The sequence below is a fragment of the Onychomys torridus genome, chromosome 7, assembly GCF_903995425.1.
Source record: "Onychomys torridus chromosome 7, mOncTor1.1, whole genome shotgun sequence".
Lineage (NCBI taxonomy): Eukaryota > Metazoa > Chordata > Mammalia > Rodentia > Cricetidae > Onychomys > Onychomys torridus.
The window spans coordinates 73,129,681-73,149,260 of NC_050449.1; the positions used below are offsets into that span (position 1 = coordinate 73,129,681).

The 19,580-nt window shown below is 40.4% G+C and overlaps 1 protein-coding gene across 3 annotated transcripts in view; it reads right to left on the reverse strand.

Annotated features, from left to right (window-relative positions):
- Col12a1 (collagen type XII alpha 1 chain) overlaps positions 1-19,171 on the reverse strand; it is a 114,966-nt gene extending 95,795 nt beyond the window's left edge. For 2 of the 3 annotated variants that reach the window (XM_036193003.1, XM_036193002.1), the window contains exons 1-10: positions 18,083-19,171; positions 14,767-14,874; positions 7,884-8,000; positions 6,192-6,335; positions 5,525-5,584; positions 3,537-3,800; positions 3,195-3,359; positions 2,253-2,426; positions 1,510-1,800; positions 461-1,063 (exon numbers count right to left, since the gene is read on the reverse strand). In XM_036193003.1, the coding sequence (XP_036048896.1) occupies positions 461-1,063; positions 1,510-1,800; positions 2,253-2,426; positions 3,195-3,359; positions 3,537-3,800; positions 5,525-5,584; positions 6,192-6,335; positions 7,884-8,000; positions 14,767-14,839 (1,891 nt within the window). In that variant the 5' untranslated portion in view covers positions 14,840-14,874; positions 18,083-19,171. The remainder of the gene's footprint in view (positions 1-460; positions 1,064-1,509; positions 1,801-2,252; positions 2,427-3,194; positions 3,360-3,536; positions 3,801-5,524; positions 5,585-6,191; positions 6,336-7,883; positions 8,001-14,766; positions 14,875-18,082) is intronic. The other variant, XM_036193005.1, reaches the window with a different exon arrangement.
- Between the last annotated feature and the right edge of the window lie 409 nt (positions 19,172-19,580).

A 19,580-nucleotide genomic window follows, 5' to 3' on the forward strand; every position in this document is an offset into this window, starting at 1 on the left:
AATCAAGAAGAAAGACTAGAGAACTCCAGATGTGAGGTGTCATATCCCAAAACAAGGAAAGGGAATGCACAAAAAGAATCCAAAGGTCCAGGAATGTTTTAGTTGCTTTGGGTTCAAAGGACTTGGATCTGAAGCTACACAGTAGAAAACTCAGTAAGTGGTTGTTTAATTGGCTATGACACATAGTGTGATGCAGCTGGGTCCTGAACTCCCCCAGAGACCTAGGGAGGGAAATCTCGTGACTCTTTGAGTAAACAACTTTTTTCACCAGAAATGAAATTATATGCATACCCGGGAGAAAGTTATGTGCCAAACACAAATACATGCAGTTCAGTGGTTTTCAATAGCAGTGGGGCGTTTCCATGTACCCAGTGAATGGAAGAAGAGTCCTCCCCATAGTTTTAGAACTAGGAAGCTTTGTTCACAGGCAAATACCTTTTACTTTCCAAAATCTACCAACCTTTCTTCTTTATAGCTGCCAACTCTTGCTCAATTCTAAGACAGATAGACTGTGTGAGTTCAAACGAAATCCTCTGAAAAGCATCAAAATCCTCCACAGTGAACACATGGGTCTCGGGAGGAGGAGAGGCAATGGCTTCCAACTCTGAGCGAACAGCATCCTTTACACCAACTGCAAAGATCTCCACATCTGAATTTCTGAGTTTTATAGCAGGGTCTCTGAAAGCATCTGATGACTTCCCATCAGTGATGAGAATCATGACTTTCGGTACATTACTTCTTGAGCCTTTGTTAGGCACAAATATTTTCTCTCTGACATAAGTCATTGCTTTGCCTGTGTTTGTGGATCCTCCCCTGTAGGGGAAGGTGTTTATTGCTTTGATTATATCTTCAACTCTGTTAAATTCCTTCAATGTGAACTCAGTGTGAGGGTCTCTGCTGTATTGGACAAGGCTTATCTGTACTCTGTTTGGTGATATCTCAAAACTTTTTGCAAGAACTTCCAGAAAGGCTCTAACTTTAACGAAGTTTGCAATCCCGATGCTATAGGAACCATCAACCAAAAACACGATATCAGCTTTTATATCCACACCACGTGAACATTCTGTGAAGAGAAAGAAAATCCATTCATACACAAATACAAACTAAAATACAATAAAATTAATGTCTGGATATCTCTAGAGATCTCACTTTCTTTGTAAGTCTACTTCTTTTCAAAAAACTGCTGCAGGGCTGGATAGGTGGCTCAGTGGATCAAGTGCTTCCTCAGCAAGCATAAGGACCTAAGTTTGGCTACTCAGCACCCACATAAGAACCGAGTGTACCTGTAATGCAGTGCTGGGGATATGAAGACAGGCAGATGCTGGGGCTTGCTAACTAGCCAGTCTAGGCCAAAACAACAAGCTCCAGGTACCAGAAAAGACTCTATCCATTGCAAAATAAAAATAAAAAACTCAAAAACAATGGAGAAGAAAACTACTGTAAAGACTGTGTTTAAAATGAAGGCCATACTGCTGTATTCCAACCCCAGAGATGAAATGGCTAACTTACCCACTTGAACTTTCATTGGCTGAGTCTTCTCCATTACGGAAATGGGCTCACTGGATGTCAGTCCCTTCATGGCAGAAACACTGATCTGGTATTCCGTGTCAGCTGAGAGGTCACGGACATTGAGCGTGGTCGTCTGAGGCCCCACACTCAAAGCGTGATGTCTGCTTCCTGCGGCCATTGGGGTGAGGAGGACTTTATAGCCGGTCACAGCACTGGGAGATGGATCCCAGCTCAGCTTAATGTATTTTGATGACACTTCTGTGGCAACCAGATTTGAAGGAGGCTCAATGACTGAAAAAAAGAAAAGAAAAAAGAACTGTGATGATTAATAATGAATATATTTTTGCATTTACATGCAAACATATATGTAACAATAACAAAGAAAAATAATCCATAATTTGAAGGGAAGGCAGGAGGAACATGGGAGGGTTTGGAGGAAAGAAAGAGAGGGCAGAAATTGTCATTATATTTTAATTGAAGTTAAAAATATTAAATAAACTAGGTCTAATCAAAACTTGCCCCTCCAAAAAGAATGTCTGGGGACTTCACAGAAAATTAAATATTTTGTCAAATTTTCCACTAGAAAGAGGAAATAATACCAATATGTTAACAAGATGACTTCAGAAACCAGACTATCACTGGAGGGCATGGTTAAGATAAATCTATTCTAGAATACCTGTATAGCAGGAACCGCTGTCAAAAAGTGCTAGCTTCTCCATGCCTCTCAAGACACAAGCACTCACCTTCTTCTCCACTAACCAATTCACCAAGTTGCTCATCAACTCCTGAGCACACCTGGGAGATTATCTCATTCTGAATGTCCACAATTGCATCAAAATTGGCCACATTGAAAACATGGTTCAAGGAAGGTGTGGATGCAATTTGTTTGAGTTCTTTTGCATCTGCAGCTTTAATACCTTGGGGGAAAAAAGGTGGGAATATGTTAAAATGGGAAGTATACCAACTACAAGAAGTTCTTTGCAATAGTTCTCAATCTTTGCAATAATTCCAAATCCCAAACTGAAAGTATTTTTAACCCTTTTCAAGTCAAAATTCAGAGTTGCTTTGACACATGCATTTAGTCCCAGCACATTCATGGTAGAGGCCAGAAGATTTTTATGAATTCAAGGACAGCCAGACCTACATAGTGAGACCCTATCTCAGATAGATAGATTATAGATGATACGTAGAGGACAAACAAATGTTCAGTGACAAAAGATTTTATAATTTCAAAAAAAAGACAAATGGTTAATAGAGAAAGCCCCCATTTTAACCTTGTCAGCACTTGTCTCTGACGTCTGTGAAGACAGTATTTGCTCTCCCACAGTGCTGAATGAGCTGGAGCCCTGCGAATACTTCAAGTATTATATAATGCAGAAAATCCACTTAATGATAATACAAGGAGGATCTTTATTAGAATCATGGGCAGAGTGTTCTTTGAAAAGTAGAGAGCTGGCAAAGCATGTTACTATCACCTCACTTAATTCATCTGCTAAAAGAGCTTTATGAGGAAGTAGATAAGCAGAATTTTTACTCAAAGACAATTTGGCTTAATACTATATCCTATAAAATGCAGTAAGCACTTTTGACAACATCATTCCTTGGGAAATAAACCTTTATCTTCTTAAGCATTGAGTGTACTGTAGGAGATCCAGAAAGAAAATGGCTGGTCAGATTTAACCTACCCAGAGAGAAAACCTCAACTCCAATATTCCGAAGCTCCCGTGCTGGAATATCCACTTCGTCCTGAGATTTGCCATCCGTGATAATAATTGCCACCTTGGGGAAGCCAGCTCTTGAGCCAGCAGATTCAGTGAAAGTGTTTTTAACTAAGTAATCAATGGCATCCCCTGAAGGGAGAAAAGAAACATCTTCATTTACTCTAGGCTCTCCTTCATTTTGCCAAAGCTAAAGACTAAAAGGTTAATTCCAAAGGCACTTACTATATAATCAAATGGGTTTTTTTTATTTCTTCCCAAATGAACACTTCATTTATTTTAAACAATAAAGACATCTCTGAAACATACCTGTCATTGTGTTGCCACCTTTGTATGGAATTTTTTTAATTGCAGCAAGCAGGTCATCTCTTCGGTAATACTGATTTAAATTAAATTCAGTCCTGGTATCCGAGCTGTACTGAACAACCCCAACTCTCGTCTTCTCCTCCCCAATGTCAAAAGCAGACACAAGAGCAGCAATGAAGTCTAAAATGTACTTGAAATTATTTCTTCCCACACTCCAGGAGCCATCCACAAGAAAGACTAAGTCAGTCCAGGCACTGACAGAGCACTCTGAAACATATTTAACATATTTTTTAATGGTTCAATCAGTCACTTTAAAAAAACATGGGCTAACATTGCAAAAAAAAGTTCCTGAATCATTCTATTCCTTATAATGTGTTGAACCTATTATTTTCCATTTACACATATAAAAGAATATAAAATCTTATACTATCAAAGCATTTTCAGCGCACTTTATCAAGATCCAGTTACAGGATTGGATGTCTTTAAATTGCTAGCTAAGACATTCTGTGCAAAGAAATAACTAGATATGTGATGTGTGCTGCTCAGGGAACGCAGTCCAAGCACATGCAGTGCCAATCTGTTTTTCTAAACCATGTCTTTACTCTTCCCCAAATGAAGATTTCATCAAACAATCTGGAGACACACAAAAGACACAGCAACAGAGTCTTCTCCTGCCCTGCTATTTATCAACAGGTAAATATAACCTGTGCTCTTCAAGCGGATGCATCTGAGTTGAAGAGAAGAGCAAATATTTTAATAGTCTGTCATATTTTCCAATATAAATGTTTAAGTTTATAGTCAAGGTAGTCTATGGATATAGTCATGCAAAGTAGCCAAAATATCTTATCTTCATTATCTCTGTATTCAAATTTGACAACTAAAACCTCCATTACTAAACAAAAAGAGGAAATATTGCTAATGCAAGTCCAAATGGCCATGTGGTATCCTCAAGAGATTAAAATGAAATGCACTTCTATGACCATGCATTATCTTTCCTTCTTCTATGGTCAAGGAGGCAAGTTAGTTTTCATGAAAATCTACATTGAAAGGCAACATTTAGTGGATTTCTGAAGATGTTTTTGTCCTTGAATTTAGTTGGTAGATAATAAAAGAAATATTTTGGCAAAGAGGAGCAGGAAAAGGTCCTGGAAAATTGTGCAAGACAATTTCAAGTTGCATGCTTAAATAATTTTTGTATGATGTTTAATAGGGCAATTTTAGTCTATTAAAACCCATATCTGGCAGAATATTTTGATTTAGAATAAATATTGATAGTTTGGAAAAATAATAATGTAACTGCATAGGAGAAACTTCATTTTAGATTATTCCACATCTGAGAGAATGATAAACAGTGATCTAGAGGAAAATTTTCCAGAGAAAGAGGCCTTTGTGTTTATAATGTTTTTATGATCAATTTGGGTCATAAATCCAACTTACAAAGTGGCAAAATCAGAAGTCCAAGAAACTCCTTAGGAGTTCATTCTAGCGAGCCACACAAAGCAGTATCAGACAATAGGAAGCTAACAGCCTCAAAGCCGAGACTAAATAAAAGTGCTTTTCATCTGGATACATAGTCAATTTATTAGAGATGGGCTGCAGGAACTCTGGAAAGATTGGAAAAGCTGACATCATCAGCCAAGTTGACAGAAATATCCCAGAGATGAGCTCAATCTACAAGTAGACTTAAAGTGTGTTTTATAGCATCTGAGTTGCTTCAAGCACTAAGACCATCTCAGTCTTTTCCCACAAACCTGTAAGTACCATCTGTTAATATAATTTGTCTTAGGAGGATGTATTGGCCAGAAAGTAAGGACTCAAGGTTTATAAGTATTTAGTTATACATTTCTCTCATCTATCCTTACTTCTTTTAGAGTAAGATTACAGTTACTAATATGGGGAAGATGATCAAAGCTGTGTGTATAATTAGAACATCTACTATAGTGCATTTGTAACTTCTACAAATCCAAGCAAAAATATAGGAAGAAACTCACTTTGTATCTCTGTTTTTCCAGGTTTCTTCTCCCCTGGCTTTGTCGGACCACCTGTTTGAACTGAGTCAAAAGCCCATTGTTAACTAAATTACTAAATATATATATATATATATATATATATATATATATATATATATATATATATATATATCATAAGAACAGAACATACACATTGTTCTTTAATATTGTCTTTCAAATATTTGGTCTTGCCCAGCTTGTCAGAATGTCAAACAATGATTTCCTTACAAATAAATTATGTTAATGAAATGTTCGAAATATTTCAAAAACAGTTTACATTATTGTTTGAAAATTTTGATATTTCAAATAATCTTCATTGAGAACATTTCTGCTACTTCCAAAGACCAAGGTTAAAAGGCCTGAATGAATTGTTCATAAACACTAATAACAAGGATCACAGAAAGTGGTGTGATATGTTACCTATATAATAGGACATTAAATCTGAAGTTGGAAAATTGTCTGCAAAATACATATATATGGATCTATGTGACAGTAATAGCCAAAGAAAAAGAGGCTATCGGTTTGAAAGTGGGGAGGACATGGAAGGAGTTGGAGGAAGGGCACTGGGTGGGGGCTGGAGGGATGAATGGGAAGGAAGAAAATGATAGGATGGTATTATTAAAGTACTTAAACTTGTCCGTGCTCTTACTTGTCAACTGGCCTATAACTGGCACGCTTTCTTCTACTTCATCATAGGAAGTTATAGTCACCACATACTCGATTTCAGGGATAAGGTCTGATAATAAAGTTTCAGTGGTACCAGCTGCAAGGGTAAATTCTTTAGTAGGCCCCTCTGTAAATACAAGAAGGAAAAGATGACTGCAACAAAACTTTCCCAAGAATAACATGTTTTTTAAAAGTCTAAATGTACCACAAAACTGAAATTTTTGCCATATGAACTTTTTCAAGACATCCAAACATTGTTTTTAACTGTCTTCCCAAAATAAGACCTTGCATTTTTAGAAAACCCAATATTTACAATGGCCTTGCCTTTATCTGACAATCACATTCAATATTTTTTAAAAGCTCAAAATTCTTCTAAATTAAAGGTATGTTAGAATATCAGACCAAAAATATATCATCATTTTTGATAACAACATGAAATAATAAAAAATGTTGCCAGGCAGTGGTGGCGCACGCCTTTAATCCCAGCACTCAGGAGGCAGAGGCAGGCAGATCTCTATGAGTTCAAGGCCAGCCTGGTCTCCAAAGCGAGTTCCAGGAAAGGTGCAAAGCTACACAGAGAAACCCTGTCTCAAAAAACCAAAAATAAATAAATAAATAAATAAATAAATAAATAAATAATGTTGTAAATAAGATATGACTCAGAAAGTAATTTAATTTTAAATTATAATTTGGAAAAGAACAGAAAGATAGATAGAACCACATTCAAATGTGGACCATACCAGTAGTTCTCTGAATTTATTGAACTGAGTATCACGTTTTGTGATAACATATATTGAGTGTTTACTTATGTACAGTATACTTTCATTTAGATTCTTTTTAACTTTTAGTTCAGTCAGAAAGCCTGATAGTATCTAGGGACTTCATGCTTGTTAATACTTCAATTACATTAAATATTTCACAAAGCATAATTAAGAAAGAGAGCGTATGTAACAAAACTCTGAGAAATGCTCCTGGCCATGTACTATATCTATGTGGGCCAAAGCACAGTGGGCCGTGAGGACATTAGGGATATATTAGATTGGCTCTTTGTAGTGCCCATTCTGAACATTGGAAGCCAGTATTCCCAGTATCTAGGAAAAGGGTGGACCCTATTTGGGTTGTTTTAGAATATTCTTTAAAATAAGTGAAGCCATTAACCAAGTGAACTTGGAAAGAAACAGCAAAAGGAAAAGACTTTACCCCTTCTTCAGTTCTTTAGCCATATTGTCCTTTTTTAAAAGCTCCCTTACGAGAAAGCATTTTTAAACAACTGGTATTCTGAAAGGCCAAGAGATAAGTTAGCATGCCCTAGTGAATTAGCAATATTGGCAATACCCATATTCACTGCCAACCAATGAAGACTTCTTATCACTTAACCAATACAAATAGTAGCTTTCCCACCTATTCTGAGATGTTGGTTCTCCACACTTGGGCAACTTGGTTAACACTATAGATAACAAAATAGACCATTTGAAACAAGTTTTGTTTTGCTTTGCTTTGCATACAGTAAGTATTGGATTGGACTCTGTAGTCCTGAGTCCACCAAATACCAGGTGACATCAGCCAAATCCCTCTGGCTTGCTCATTCTTGCCCTCCTCAGGATCAAATGTGAAGTTAGGCAAACTGTATGATCTTGATATCTCTGTCCTAAAACCTCAGCTTCTTGGAACTCACCTGTTGTAGAGTCCACTGTTATTCTGTAACCCACAATTGAATCAATTGGTCTCTCCCATGACATATGAACAGTATTTTCATCTATAATTTTAAAATTCAAGTTGGAAGGTGGGTCAACTGCAAAAAGAGAGTTGAAATTAGTTGCATTTTCCAACATCAGAAAATGGTTAACATGATTAATGATGAATTGTGTTGAGCAAAGCTTACTAAAGTTGTCTTTGCATAAATTTGTTTCCAACAAATATAGAAGATATCTTGTTGGATCAGAATAAAATTAAAAGCTGACAAGATATGACAAAAACATCAGAAAGTGTACAAATTACAGAAGACAGCACAGAACACTTGATTCTTGAGTTGCTAGGTCATTCAAGAATGGCCAGCAAAATCAAGCAGAATAGAAACATGTCTGGATACAAGAACAATGAAGTCACATATAATAACCACATATGCAAACAATTCACATAACGATTAAGGAAATTCAATACATGCTGAGTGCACTTTGTACAAGCATGCCAAATCACGACCTGCGTACAACCATGGACGTTAATTTAGAACAGTGACATAATACATTTTTATAATGTGGAAAGAAAATCACTGATGGTTTGGGTTCAATCTCTGCATTGTTGCGTTGTTATTGTTTTTGGATAAATCTCAGTCTGTGGCAGAGGCTTTAAAAATGTATTTGAATAGAAAGTAGAAATTATAGAAAATGAAATATATTTCACAAGGAAATATACATTTAAGTGTATATTCATACTAATGTTATATGTTATGTTATATTAATGTCATATTAATGTTAATAATTTATGAGTATATAAACAGTGCTAGATATGTTTATAAAACTGATATTCTGCCTGTTTACAGCAATTTGCTGTGTTCCCAAAGTGTAAACCAACATGGTCATTGCCTTGATAGTAGGCATCCTCTATACTAGAAGGAGGGTTTAAAGTTAAAATGCCTGTATGGCCTTTTACAAAACAATGGCTAGTTATGAAAAGATGACATCAATATATATTTATGGGCAATTATTTACAGGACTTGAAGAAACAGTAAGGAAGGATCAGCATTGGAAGACATGACTGTGTATAAAAACTTGGAGAAATCAATGACAGAAAAAACTGCAAAGTACAGAAAGGAACGTTTACATACAAAACTGTACAGCATCATGCATGTGTCAATAAAATGTTGACTTATTTTTAGTTTCCCACAATGAACGAAAGCTTCCATGTACAATAGTCATTACACAAAGACATTCCTGAAATATCTTATAATGATATTCTCCACAACAATGTTCATGCCTCCTCATGCAGCGTTGTACTGACTCACTGTCAGTGCATGGTCGATGCTTTGAAAATCATTACACTTGAAGCGAGTTCGATAAAGCAGATGATTTTCAGCCATATTCTTCTTTAAATATCTTAGTCTACAAGTATTATTCCTTGTGAGTGAGATGGTTTACCTCTGTTTTAAGGGGTACCATCTCCTTTTAGAATTTTATGAAAGTCAATCAAAATGCAGTAATAGCTCTGAGACACAAGTCAGAATTTAATGGGATTAGAGCTGTCTTTAACATTTATAGCACATTTTTAAAGGAAACAAAACTCATCAGGCAAATATCTGCTTTAATAAATCACCACCTCCAACTGTGGGAGATGTCTTTATTTTTATTGGCTACACCAGTAGAAGAATGAATGTTACTTTCTTACTATCCATACACAGGCAGTGAGATTAGGACTATTAATCTGCATGCACAGTTTAATCATTCAGCATTCTTCTTTCTGTAACCATATTGCAACGTTTAGCTGAAGTCATCACTTAGTGTATGTAACAAACATGCAACAGATATTAATAGGATGATGGGTATTAAGAATATCATTATAAAATATTGTTCTGATAGCAATGGCTCAGGACAAATTTAATGCAAAGGCAGACACAACTGGCCTGAGCAGCTTTTAAAAAAATCAGTACATGGAAAAATAGTACCACCAACCTTGGAGGAAATAGCCCTGAAGCAGCGGACATTAGGTTAAAACTGCTGAAGGTCAGCAGCGGCCCACCTTGTTGATATCCAAGTGACCAGGATTCCAGATAGACTGAAAAAATGACTGTGGGGGAAAAGTCTTGAACATTTTAGAGGACTTTAAGGTGCTCATGGGAAGTCAGATGTGGTACATGGGACTTGAAAGTAGGAAAAATGACCTATCGAGGTAAAAAGCAGAGCCCATCCTGCCGGTCGTCTCTTTGAGTTTACCAAATATACAACATTTCAAATTGTCATTTCATTTATAATTTTGGGATTTTTCATTTTAAAAAATGATGAAGTAGGTGTGTGGGTATAACCCACATTCATTTAAATCATTACAAATTTATGTTTTATTGACTTGGGAATTTTTTTTTACATTAATTCACAACCACCATTACATTGTCACAGAGTCTAGGTGTTCCCAAAAATAATGCTGATGCTGGCACAGTACAAACACTAACTAGCTACATATGACTTGTAAATGCAAACCACTAAAGTCAAGCCAAGGGAAACAAAATTAAAATTACAAAGAACAATCGGATTCATAAAGCCTGGGTATTTTTCATGAAGAAATGAAATTTTAAGAATTTATAACTGGTAGTTTAACTTTATACTTAAACATGATGCTTTTGTTATCAAAATACTGTGATATGAAAGTGTCATTCTGATGAGATATCTGTAATATAAACTGGTGGGATTTAGGACATGGTAAGATTGATTATACTATGTAAAAATATTCAATGTCTTCTATATAACATGCAGACATTTAGACATTTTACTTGTTATTTCCTTTTGTATTTATAATAACCTAACTATAGGCCTTGTAATCCTTGTCCTACAAATTAAAATTCAAAAGAAATCATCACAGCTCATAGGCAACAATTCTATCTTGTTGTCTGTATAGTTTTCCACACATTAGATTAGATGTAAATAGAAGAAATATTTCAGTTAAAAAAAAAACTTTAGGACTCAACACTTATAGTACTTCTTAATATGTACATACATATTTTTCTATGCTCTGAAAAGCCACTATTAGAAGAAATTGTGTCTGCTTAATAATATATAGGTGGCATGCAGATATCTGCAACTCAAATATAGATAGAATTTCTAAGGCATTTATGCTCACCACTATACCATCAATGTGGATATAAATAGAACTTGATATATTAACCTCACACACTTGTCCAAACAATTTTAAAACTAGTGTGTCTATCTTGTTTTAAAAGAAAAATCATCTTTTTTCCAATTGTAGCACCCAACAAGAGTCTATATTCAAGAATTAGTCATGGCAAATTTATGGATGGGTGGGTGGATAGATGGATGGATGGGTGGGTGAGTGGATGGGTGGTTGAGTGGATGGATGGGTGGATGGATGGATGGATGGGTGGATGGATGGATGGATATGCGGGTGGATAGATGGGTGAATGGATAGATGAATCAATGGATATAATATAATACATTAGAAATAAAGAAAATCTAAAAGCTACATTAAAATATCAAGTTAAGGTACAGGAGAGATGGCTCAGATGCAGAGGACCAGGGTTCAGTTCCAAGCACCCACATGGCAGCTCACAACTGTCTATAATTCCAGTTCCAGGGGATTCAACACTCTCACACAGACATATATGCAGGCAAAACACCAATTTGCCAAAATAAAATAAATACATTTCTTTTAAATATCAACTTGAGGAACTTTCACTTCCTCATTTAGAAAATAAAACTATCAGAATACATAACATCTACATTCTCTGGTTTGAATGTTTTCTTGCATGTTACATACAGAGTTATAGAAATGTAAATTAAATTAGTCCCTTAATCTAAACACAGGGCAGTTGAAGACATGACCTAAAATCACTGATGAACTGATAATGATTGTTTATTACATGTTATAAACTATAAGTAAAACTTACAAAAATTAAAACCCTATTTCACAAAATTTGTGTCCATCTCAAGTACTAGATAAAGGAAAAGAGTATTCAATGTTCAAGGAACACTGACCTTTAACTGTTTAATACAAAGTTAACTTTTCTAGAAATCTATTAACATACGATACATGATCCCAGACTAATTCACACAATCTAGGTCATACAGAGCACTAGTGCAGTTTAAAGTTTGCTAGTCTATTTAATAAATCCTTAAGGCCAAAAAAAAGAATGCAATCTTTGCCTTTATTTCTATAGGACACAGTAAATGGAAATATAATTCATCATACAAATAGAGGCAATGTGGAAAATTATTATCATGGTTTTTAAAAGGCAAAATGTAAATTTCAAAATAATTTAAATTAGCACAAAAGAACTGTGTTTCTAGCACATAAAAAGCAAATTAAAAATAGCCAGGAACCATATGACTACAAGAGCATATGAGTCACACAAAAGGATGCACTGTTACCCTGGCTTTCTTTGCAGAAGATTGCAACCAGAGGAGCAAGTTCAAACTTTGAAATGCCCCAAACGAAAGATTTCAGGGAGAAAAAATTCCTTTTCTAGCCCAGTATCTTCAGAAAGACTTTGGCCACAAATTTTGTTAGCTCTTCACAGGCTCCTGGGGCCACTTAGTTGGTAGTTAACACCAGAGCTGAGCTGCCCTACGAGGAGCAAACAGTCTCCTGTGGCTGTGGAGCACTTGACCTGTGGCCAGTCCAAAATGAAATGTGCTGCAAGTGTAAAGTACATGCCCAGCTTCCAAAACTTAGCACAGAAATGCAGAAAAGGTCGCTGATGGTTTTCCTATCAATTACATGTTGAAACATTAATATTATGTTAAAACCTTTCATCAAAAAATCAGTTTTCCTATTCCCTTTTCTTTCTTTATATGACTAGAAGAAATGCTTAAGTTATATATATGGCTTCTATTTGTGACTCATACTTCTGCTTGACACTGCCAAGCTAGAAAACAACTCAAAAACTAATCTTATCAAAACATACTGACCTAAGGGAGGAAAAGACAGGAACTTAAGAAAGAAAAAAATACGCCATGTGGAAATTAATACAAAGTTAAAAGATGAAATATGAGAAATAACAGAAATAATCAGGGAGGCAAATAGTATAATGTCCCTTTTTAACTGTATTTTGTTGGCTGGTCATTACCAGTTAAGAATGGATGTTTTGCCGGGTGGTGGTGGTGCATCCCTTTAATCCCAATACTCAGAGGCAGAGCCAGGCAGATCTCTGTGAGTTCGAGGCCAGCCTGGGCTACCAAGTGAGTTCCAGGAAAGGCGCAAAGCTACACAGAGAAACCCTGTCTCAAAAAACCAGGAAAAAAAGGGGGGATGTTTTCCACTCACCTTATCTCCAACCTAACCCTATACTTAAGAATTCTCAAAACTTTTATTTTCAAAGAACTATTTTCTTAATGAGCAGTAAACGGGCCACTTCAGGGACTTATCTAAAGATATCTTTAGTAGTGCTTCCAGAAGTTTCTCAAATAAAATTCCTTCCTAACTGACGACAGAGCAAGGATTACTGAAAGGCCACCTCACCAGAATACTCCTGCAGGAGGGCAGAGTAGCCTACATTTACTCATCAAGTGAGCCGGGCCAGCAAGCGTCTCTGGGTCTTAAATGTGCTACACATTTGGAGATGCTCTTTTTTCCTAACATCAATTCTCTGTGCCTGCAGTTTTGAAGTAGAACATTAGATAGATAGATAGATAGATAGATAATAGAATCAAGGCTGTCAAGAAATAGCCCTACATACCTACTCTCCTCTACAAGCATCACAATCCACCCTGGAATTTCCAGAGCCTACAGATGTCTCCCCCCTAACTTCATTAGAGGTGTTTCTTTAATTAGAGAGGGTAAAAAGCTTTTTAACTCGTTTATCTTGTGGAATACGACTAGTTTCCAAAACTCAAATGAGAGTTGAAAGAGCCGGTAAGACTATTACATAGAAATGCCTTGCTCAATAAATACTGAGACATTAAACCATCAAGTGCACCAAACAAAACAAAATTAGGTTAAAAGTTTAACGGAAGTCTTCTAGAGCGCAGGGTCACAAGGAGCCATTTTGGAGCTGTATTGTGGTGTCCCTGGTCACCTAGTGCCAAGGCACTGAGGTCAGACGCGGCCAGGTCTCCCTGAGCCAAGCAAGGGAGAGCACGCCAAGGGGGTGCCCGGCTTGCAGCCGCCTCCAGGCTGGAAACCCTGGCCCAGAGCCAACCTCTCTGAGCTGGGTTGTTCTGGGACACACGTGCTTTAGAGACCTTGGAACCAAACACCAAAAGCAGAGTCCCTAGGTTGAGTGAGCACCTCCTACGTGTAGCTTTCTGCTTGTCACTCATCCCCTGCACACCCACCCAAGCGGCAGTCAGTTTGACAGTTGGCTCCTCTGCCTGAAAGTCTGCCTAGCCAATTGAGCTTCCCTAACCTGCTCAAAAAGAAAAGAAAAGAAAACCAGACGCGCGGAGCTGGCAATGTTGGAGTCTTTTATTTCATGTTGTCACCAACGTCACAGTCCCGACCCAGGTGATCAGCTGTTGATCCGGTGAGGATGTCCATATTCTGAGGTTCCTGGTACCCAGCCCTCCAGGATCCTCTTGGTAGAGCAGGATGCAGCTGTTGCCCTATCCAGGGGACTGGTCCTCGGGGAAGGCGGCAGTGAAGGCGGCAGTGTGGACAGCACACTGCAGACAAGTGCAAAGAGACCACACAGCACTGAACAGAACAGGGGAAGCAGACTATAAGAGCTGGACCTGAAAGCTTGGGAACAGACACACCTCAGAAAGAGGACGTTTCTCTGGAGAAGAGAAGTCACCGAGAAGTGCAGAGGAAACAGAGCAAGCAACAGGAGCAGAAGAGAAGAGAGTCTTCCTTTCTTGAATTCTTCAGGGTCACTTGCCATAGAAGTAAAAGCATTTTACCTTCTGCCTCAATGGAAGACAGGAGAAGGGCCACGCCCAGGGCGGCCAGCGCTCGGGGAAGCCTGGTCTTCATGCTCTGGCCTCAGGCTCACAGCCTCATGAAGGGATCTGCAGGAGGAATCAGTGATCCATCAGAACCCAGCCTGAGCAGGCCAGGAACAGGTTAGGAAGGGGCCTAAACATGGTTCAGAACCCAGACAACTTTGCCTTAATAACAACAGCGCCCAGCCCAGCACATAATGGACCTATTGTGGAGCCAAGGAGGTCAAGTTCCTCCAATAGATTTGATCAGGGAACTAGCAGGGAATTCTAGATTAAAGAGGGTACTCTTCCCCCGGGGTACTAGTGCCCTGTAAAGGCCTGACCAGACCGCACATGGCCTCCTCCTGCCAAGGTGATGGATAAATTCGAGGTCACTTTATCCCTCCCTGACTCAACCAAATGTCTCTGCCAGCTGGGGATTTCATTTAACCACTTTTTCCTACGGCTGAACTCTTTAGGTAACTGTGCTGTAGTGACCACAGGATGACGTGGAAAGAATAATAATCCTCTTTCATTCCATTTTCTTCAGTTTGTCCTGAATAAAAATATGCAAGTCTTTAAGATCTGGAATAGATTATATAGGAGATGATATAGGGATATGCAAGGCCCAACTGAAAACCAATTCTTCTGATAACCCTATTGTTTTCCCATCTGATGAACCCTTTACCAAAGACCAGGGGGAACCAACTCTAAAATGCGTAACGAAGAGAGACAAAGCAGTAGAAAGAAGTAAAATATCCTTGTCTGTTTTCTAAAAGTTCTTATATTTTTAAAAACCTCACTAATTCGAGCTGGACCGTGGTGGCACACACCTTTAATCCCAGCACTCGGGAGGCAGAGCCAGGAGGATCTCTGTGAGTTCCAGGCCAGCCTGGACTACCAAGTGAGTTCCAGGAAAAGAGGAAAGCTACACAGAGAAACCCTGACTCAAAAAAATAAAATAAATAAAATAAACACACTAATTCATCTTTGTGTTTAACTAGTTCTTAATGCTGGAAGATTACAATTAACCCAAGCGCCAGAGGCAAGAAGGTTCTATTCTGACTTTTTCCTGATTTTGCAACTAGGTTAATTCCTTAATGACCAAGAGTCCTACTCTTTCTTTGTAGCTTCCCAACACACAGCAGCTGTTTAATCAGCACAATGGACTATCCTAATATACTCTAAGGTCCAATCTAGAAACAAAAGTTACTATCAATGAGCTGGACTGAGAAGGTGCCTGTGGCCAAACACACACACACACACACACACACACACACACACACACACACACACACACACTCACACACACGAGGAAAGTCCTTACACATTACTGTAAGGCAACACCGTAGGCCTTGTGAGAAATGCAAGGGGGAGAGGGACTGGGGGAGGGACTGGGGGAGAGGGACTGGGGGCGGGGACTGGCAGGAGGGCACTGGTGCTTGGGAATCCAAAAATAAGCCAAAACGTGGGCTCTCCTTGAGAAAAGAAACTGACAATCCCCAGCCATGCCTTTCCAAATCTCTGGCACACGGGTCAGAAAAGCTTTCTTCTTCTGGGTGGAAATTGCATTTTACATGTCTGACGAGCAGGCAAGCCAAATTGCCCAGAGCTCCTTTTTATGAAGCCAAGATTAAAATTTTGGCGCAGCTCGGGGATTTAAAGGATTTTAGTAATGTCTTTTTTTCCTAATTAACAACTGTGACATTCTAACCCTTTCTTAAATTCGTTTAAAAAAAAAATGTTTTTAAGGAAAAAAGCATGACTGACCCATTGTTGCCGTCACCCGGCCATAACGTTGATATAATAACTTGGAATAAAGTTGGCAGTTGGGTTCGTGAAGAGTTAAAGTGTAGTAATCTACTCACAAAAAATTGTGAGCATTTTTTGGGGGGTTGTCTTTAATATAAGCTGAACAAAAACCTGTCTTGGAAGTCCGTTTATCTGGGTCTAGTGCGCCACCTATCGGCTTCGTGACTCAGCATCAAGAATGAATCATCTCTCATTGGGGTATCCGATGAATAACTCAACCTTCTCGGCCAGCCATATACGTTTAAAAGAAAAGCTTCTCTCTCCTTCTTAGCCAAAACATTTATGGGAGTGCTTAGCAACACTTCATTGAGCATTCTCAGACATAGATGTCTGAAAGCGGCCGCCCCTACGTGGCAGTAGGATTTCCCTCACTTCCCCCTCATGAATGAAAATGAATCAGCTGCCTGGAGTGGGGGCGCTATGGGAACTGGTCCCTTTTGGACAACTCGCCCATCCCCTACCCCTTGCTGGAAGAGGCCAACTCCTTAACTCTCTCAAGTTAATTTTTTTTTTTTTCAAACGTACCCACAGGCACACATATGTTCCATGGGCCCATCCAGATTCCAGAAGTCACATACCTCTTCTATAACTGCAACCTTGACCCTAGTTAGCCAAGGGCGAGCTTAGTTTCTTTCCCTCCCCATCCCTCCCCATGATTCCTTTGAAAGCTCCAACCCTGGAGTTGGAGTTGGGGGTGGGGAGGTATGCCAGAGATCCGAACTGGTCGCTGGAGGGTGGCTGAAAAAGCCAGAGGCAGGTCCCGTTTGTCAAGGCTCTGTAAACGCGCGAACTCCTTACACTCTGACTTCTGTACCCAAGAACTGGAGAGGAAACCATTTCAAGGTTTCCTACTGAGTGACCCTAGGTAGGTCTTAATCCCAATGCGTTCAGGAGGAACTCAAAAGGATGTCTCAGAAGCTGTGAAAAATCGGCCTAACCCACCAACCCTTTGAAAGCAGTGGAGGATGAAGCCAGCCAGGGCCACTCCCCGGGAGCATCTGGAAATGCTACTCGCGCCCAGCCACGCCACGCAGGAGCGCTTTCCACTGGCCCTCCAAGGAATTCTGCACCTCGTGTGCAGAACTTCACTTCGTTTTCCTGCAATGTCTTGTGCCCAGGTTGCAAGCCAACAACCCTGGCAAAGCTGCAGCCACCAGATAATAAAGAGCGATCTAAAGCAGCCCATGCACTTCACTGAGAGCAGACAACGTCTATAAGGGGACATTCCCCTGCAGACGGACAAATTGAGCCGAACAAGTCACCTTTCCTTCTCCCTCCAAAACTCCAAAGAAATCGCAAAGTTCCTCTGTTGCGCCGCAGATCTGTCTCAGGCACACAAATCAACCGCTTCCCCAGCGAGCCGGCTCCTGCCGCGCGCTCTGCCTGGCCTGGGTCAAGATGCAAGCAAGAAGCGACTTTTCCCAATTATCTTTGGAGAAGGCCGCGCGGGGTTGGGGTGTGGGGGCACAGAACCCATACTGACCTGAGCCGTCAGTGGCAGAGGGAACCGGCGTCCAGCAGCCAGCGTGCGGGACCCCCTGGGCCGGCGAGGGCGCTGCGCTCCGGGGAGCACCTGGCAGCCGCGAGCGTGGGAAGGGCAGCCGGAGCACCCGGGAGTGGCGATTGGAGCGCGGAGCGGAGGCAGGGGGACTGACTGCAGCGGCGGGCGGACGCGTCTGCAGCGGCTGCCTTCGCCGACTGGGAAGAGGCTCAGCGCCGCGGGCTACTTAATAGAGGGCTGTTCCCGGCTCTCAGTTTACTCGGTTACGAAACGCCTGAGAAGGTGGAAGGCTGCCACGGGTGATGTATGCTACTCGGCGGTGAAGGAGGTCTACTTTTGGGAACGTGTGCATACTTCGAGCATTCCATCGGCGTGAGGTGGCTGGCGATCGCCCTAGTAGCAATGCCCCTCCGGGGGCGGGGAGGAGGGAGGGAGAGAGGGGGACAGCCGCAGCCGGGTTCCCTGCCAAGGGAGGCCGCGGACTCCTCCGCTTGGGGCGGGCAGGGGGCTCGGGTTTCCCTATCCCGCTTTATTTCTTTTATACGTTTACTTTTCTAAGTTAAGAACAATGGAGACGGGGAAGCTGTTCTTAGTTTCAGAACGGTGGGATGGGTAACCAACCCCTGGTCCCTCCACTCTATGCCATCCCCTGCCACCACCATCTCCACCTTCTTCCCCCTCTGTCCTGGGTGCACTTAAAACCGATTTACAGGGTTTCCATTAACTAACTGTCTGTGCACGCGGCGGGCCTCTGTCTTTCCCAGTCTCCAAGTGGAGACTGAAAACTCGAACGGTCTCCTGCTCCAGTTCAGGGATGGGATGACTTTCCCAGGCCTGTCTGCCTAACCTGGTTTTTCAGGATAGAGCTGGGAAGCTTCCATTCAAACTAGAGGGAGGGAGAGGAAAACTGTCGGTACCTGGGGGTCATCCCAGCAGGACACACAAGAACAAGTTTTATTCACCATAGAAATGTCTTGCCAGATTGGGAGCAAAAACTTGGCCCAAGTTGGGGCTTCAGACTGTCAGCTCTGCCCTTAAAAAATTCCTAGAGGTGAAAAGGGCGAAGAGGTGTTCGTGAGCACGCGCGCGCGCGCGCGCGCGCACACACACACAGAGAGAGAGAGAGAGAGAGACAGACACACAGACACACAGACAGACACACAGACACACAGACAGAGAGACACAGAGAGAGAGAAAAAGAAAAACACGCACGTATACACGCTACTGAGAAGGCCAACGAGGAGCCGGACACTGCCAGCACATAGCCTTTTTCTACAGCTCCCCTTTTCCCGGCACTCCACCCCTTGGCCACAGTGGGAGTCTGGCACTTGAGATTGCCAAATTGTACAAGACGCATGGGAGGAAGCGTCCAGTAGTCGCACGATGTTATCCGAAGACGGATTCTTCTTACACACGTTTGTGACCTCGGTACTCGGCCGCAGCTTTCAGCCTCTTGAAGGCCAGGGAAGTTGCCTCTATA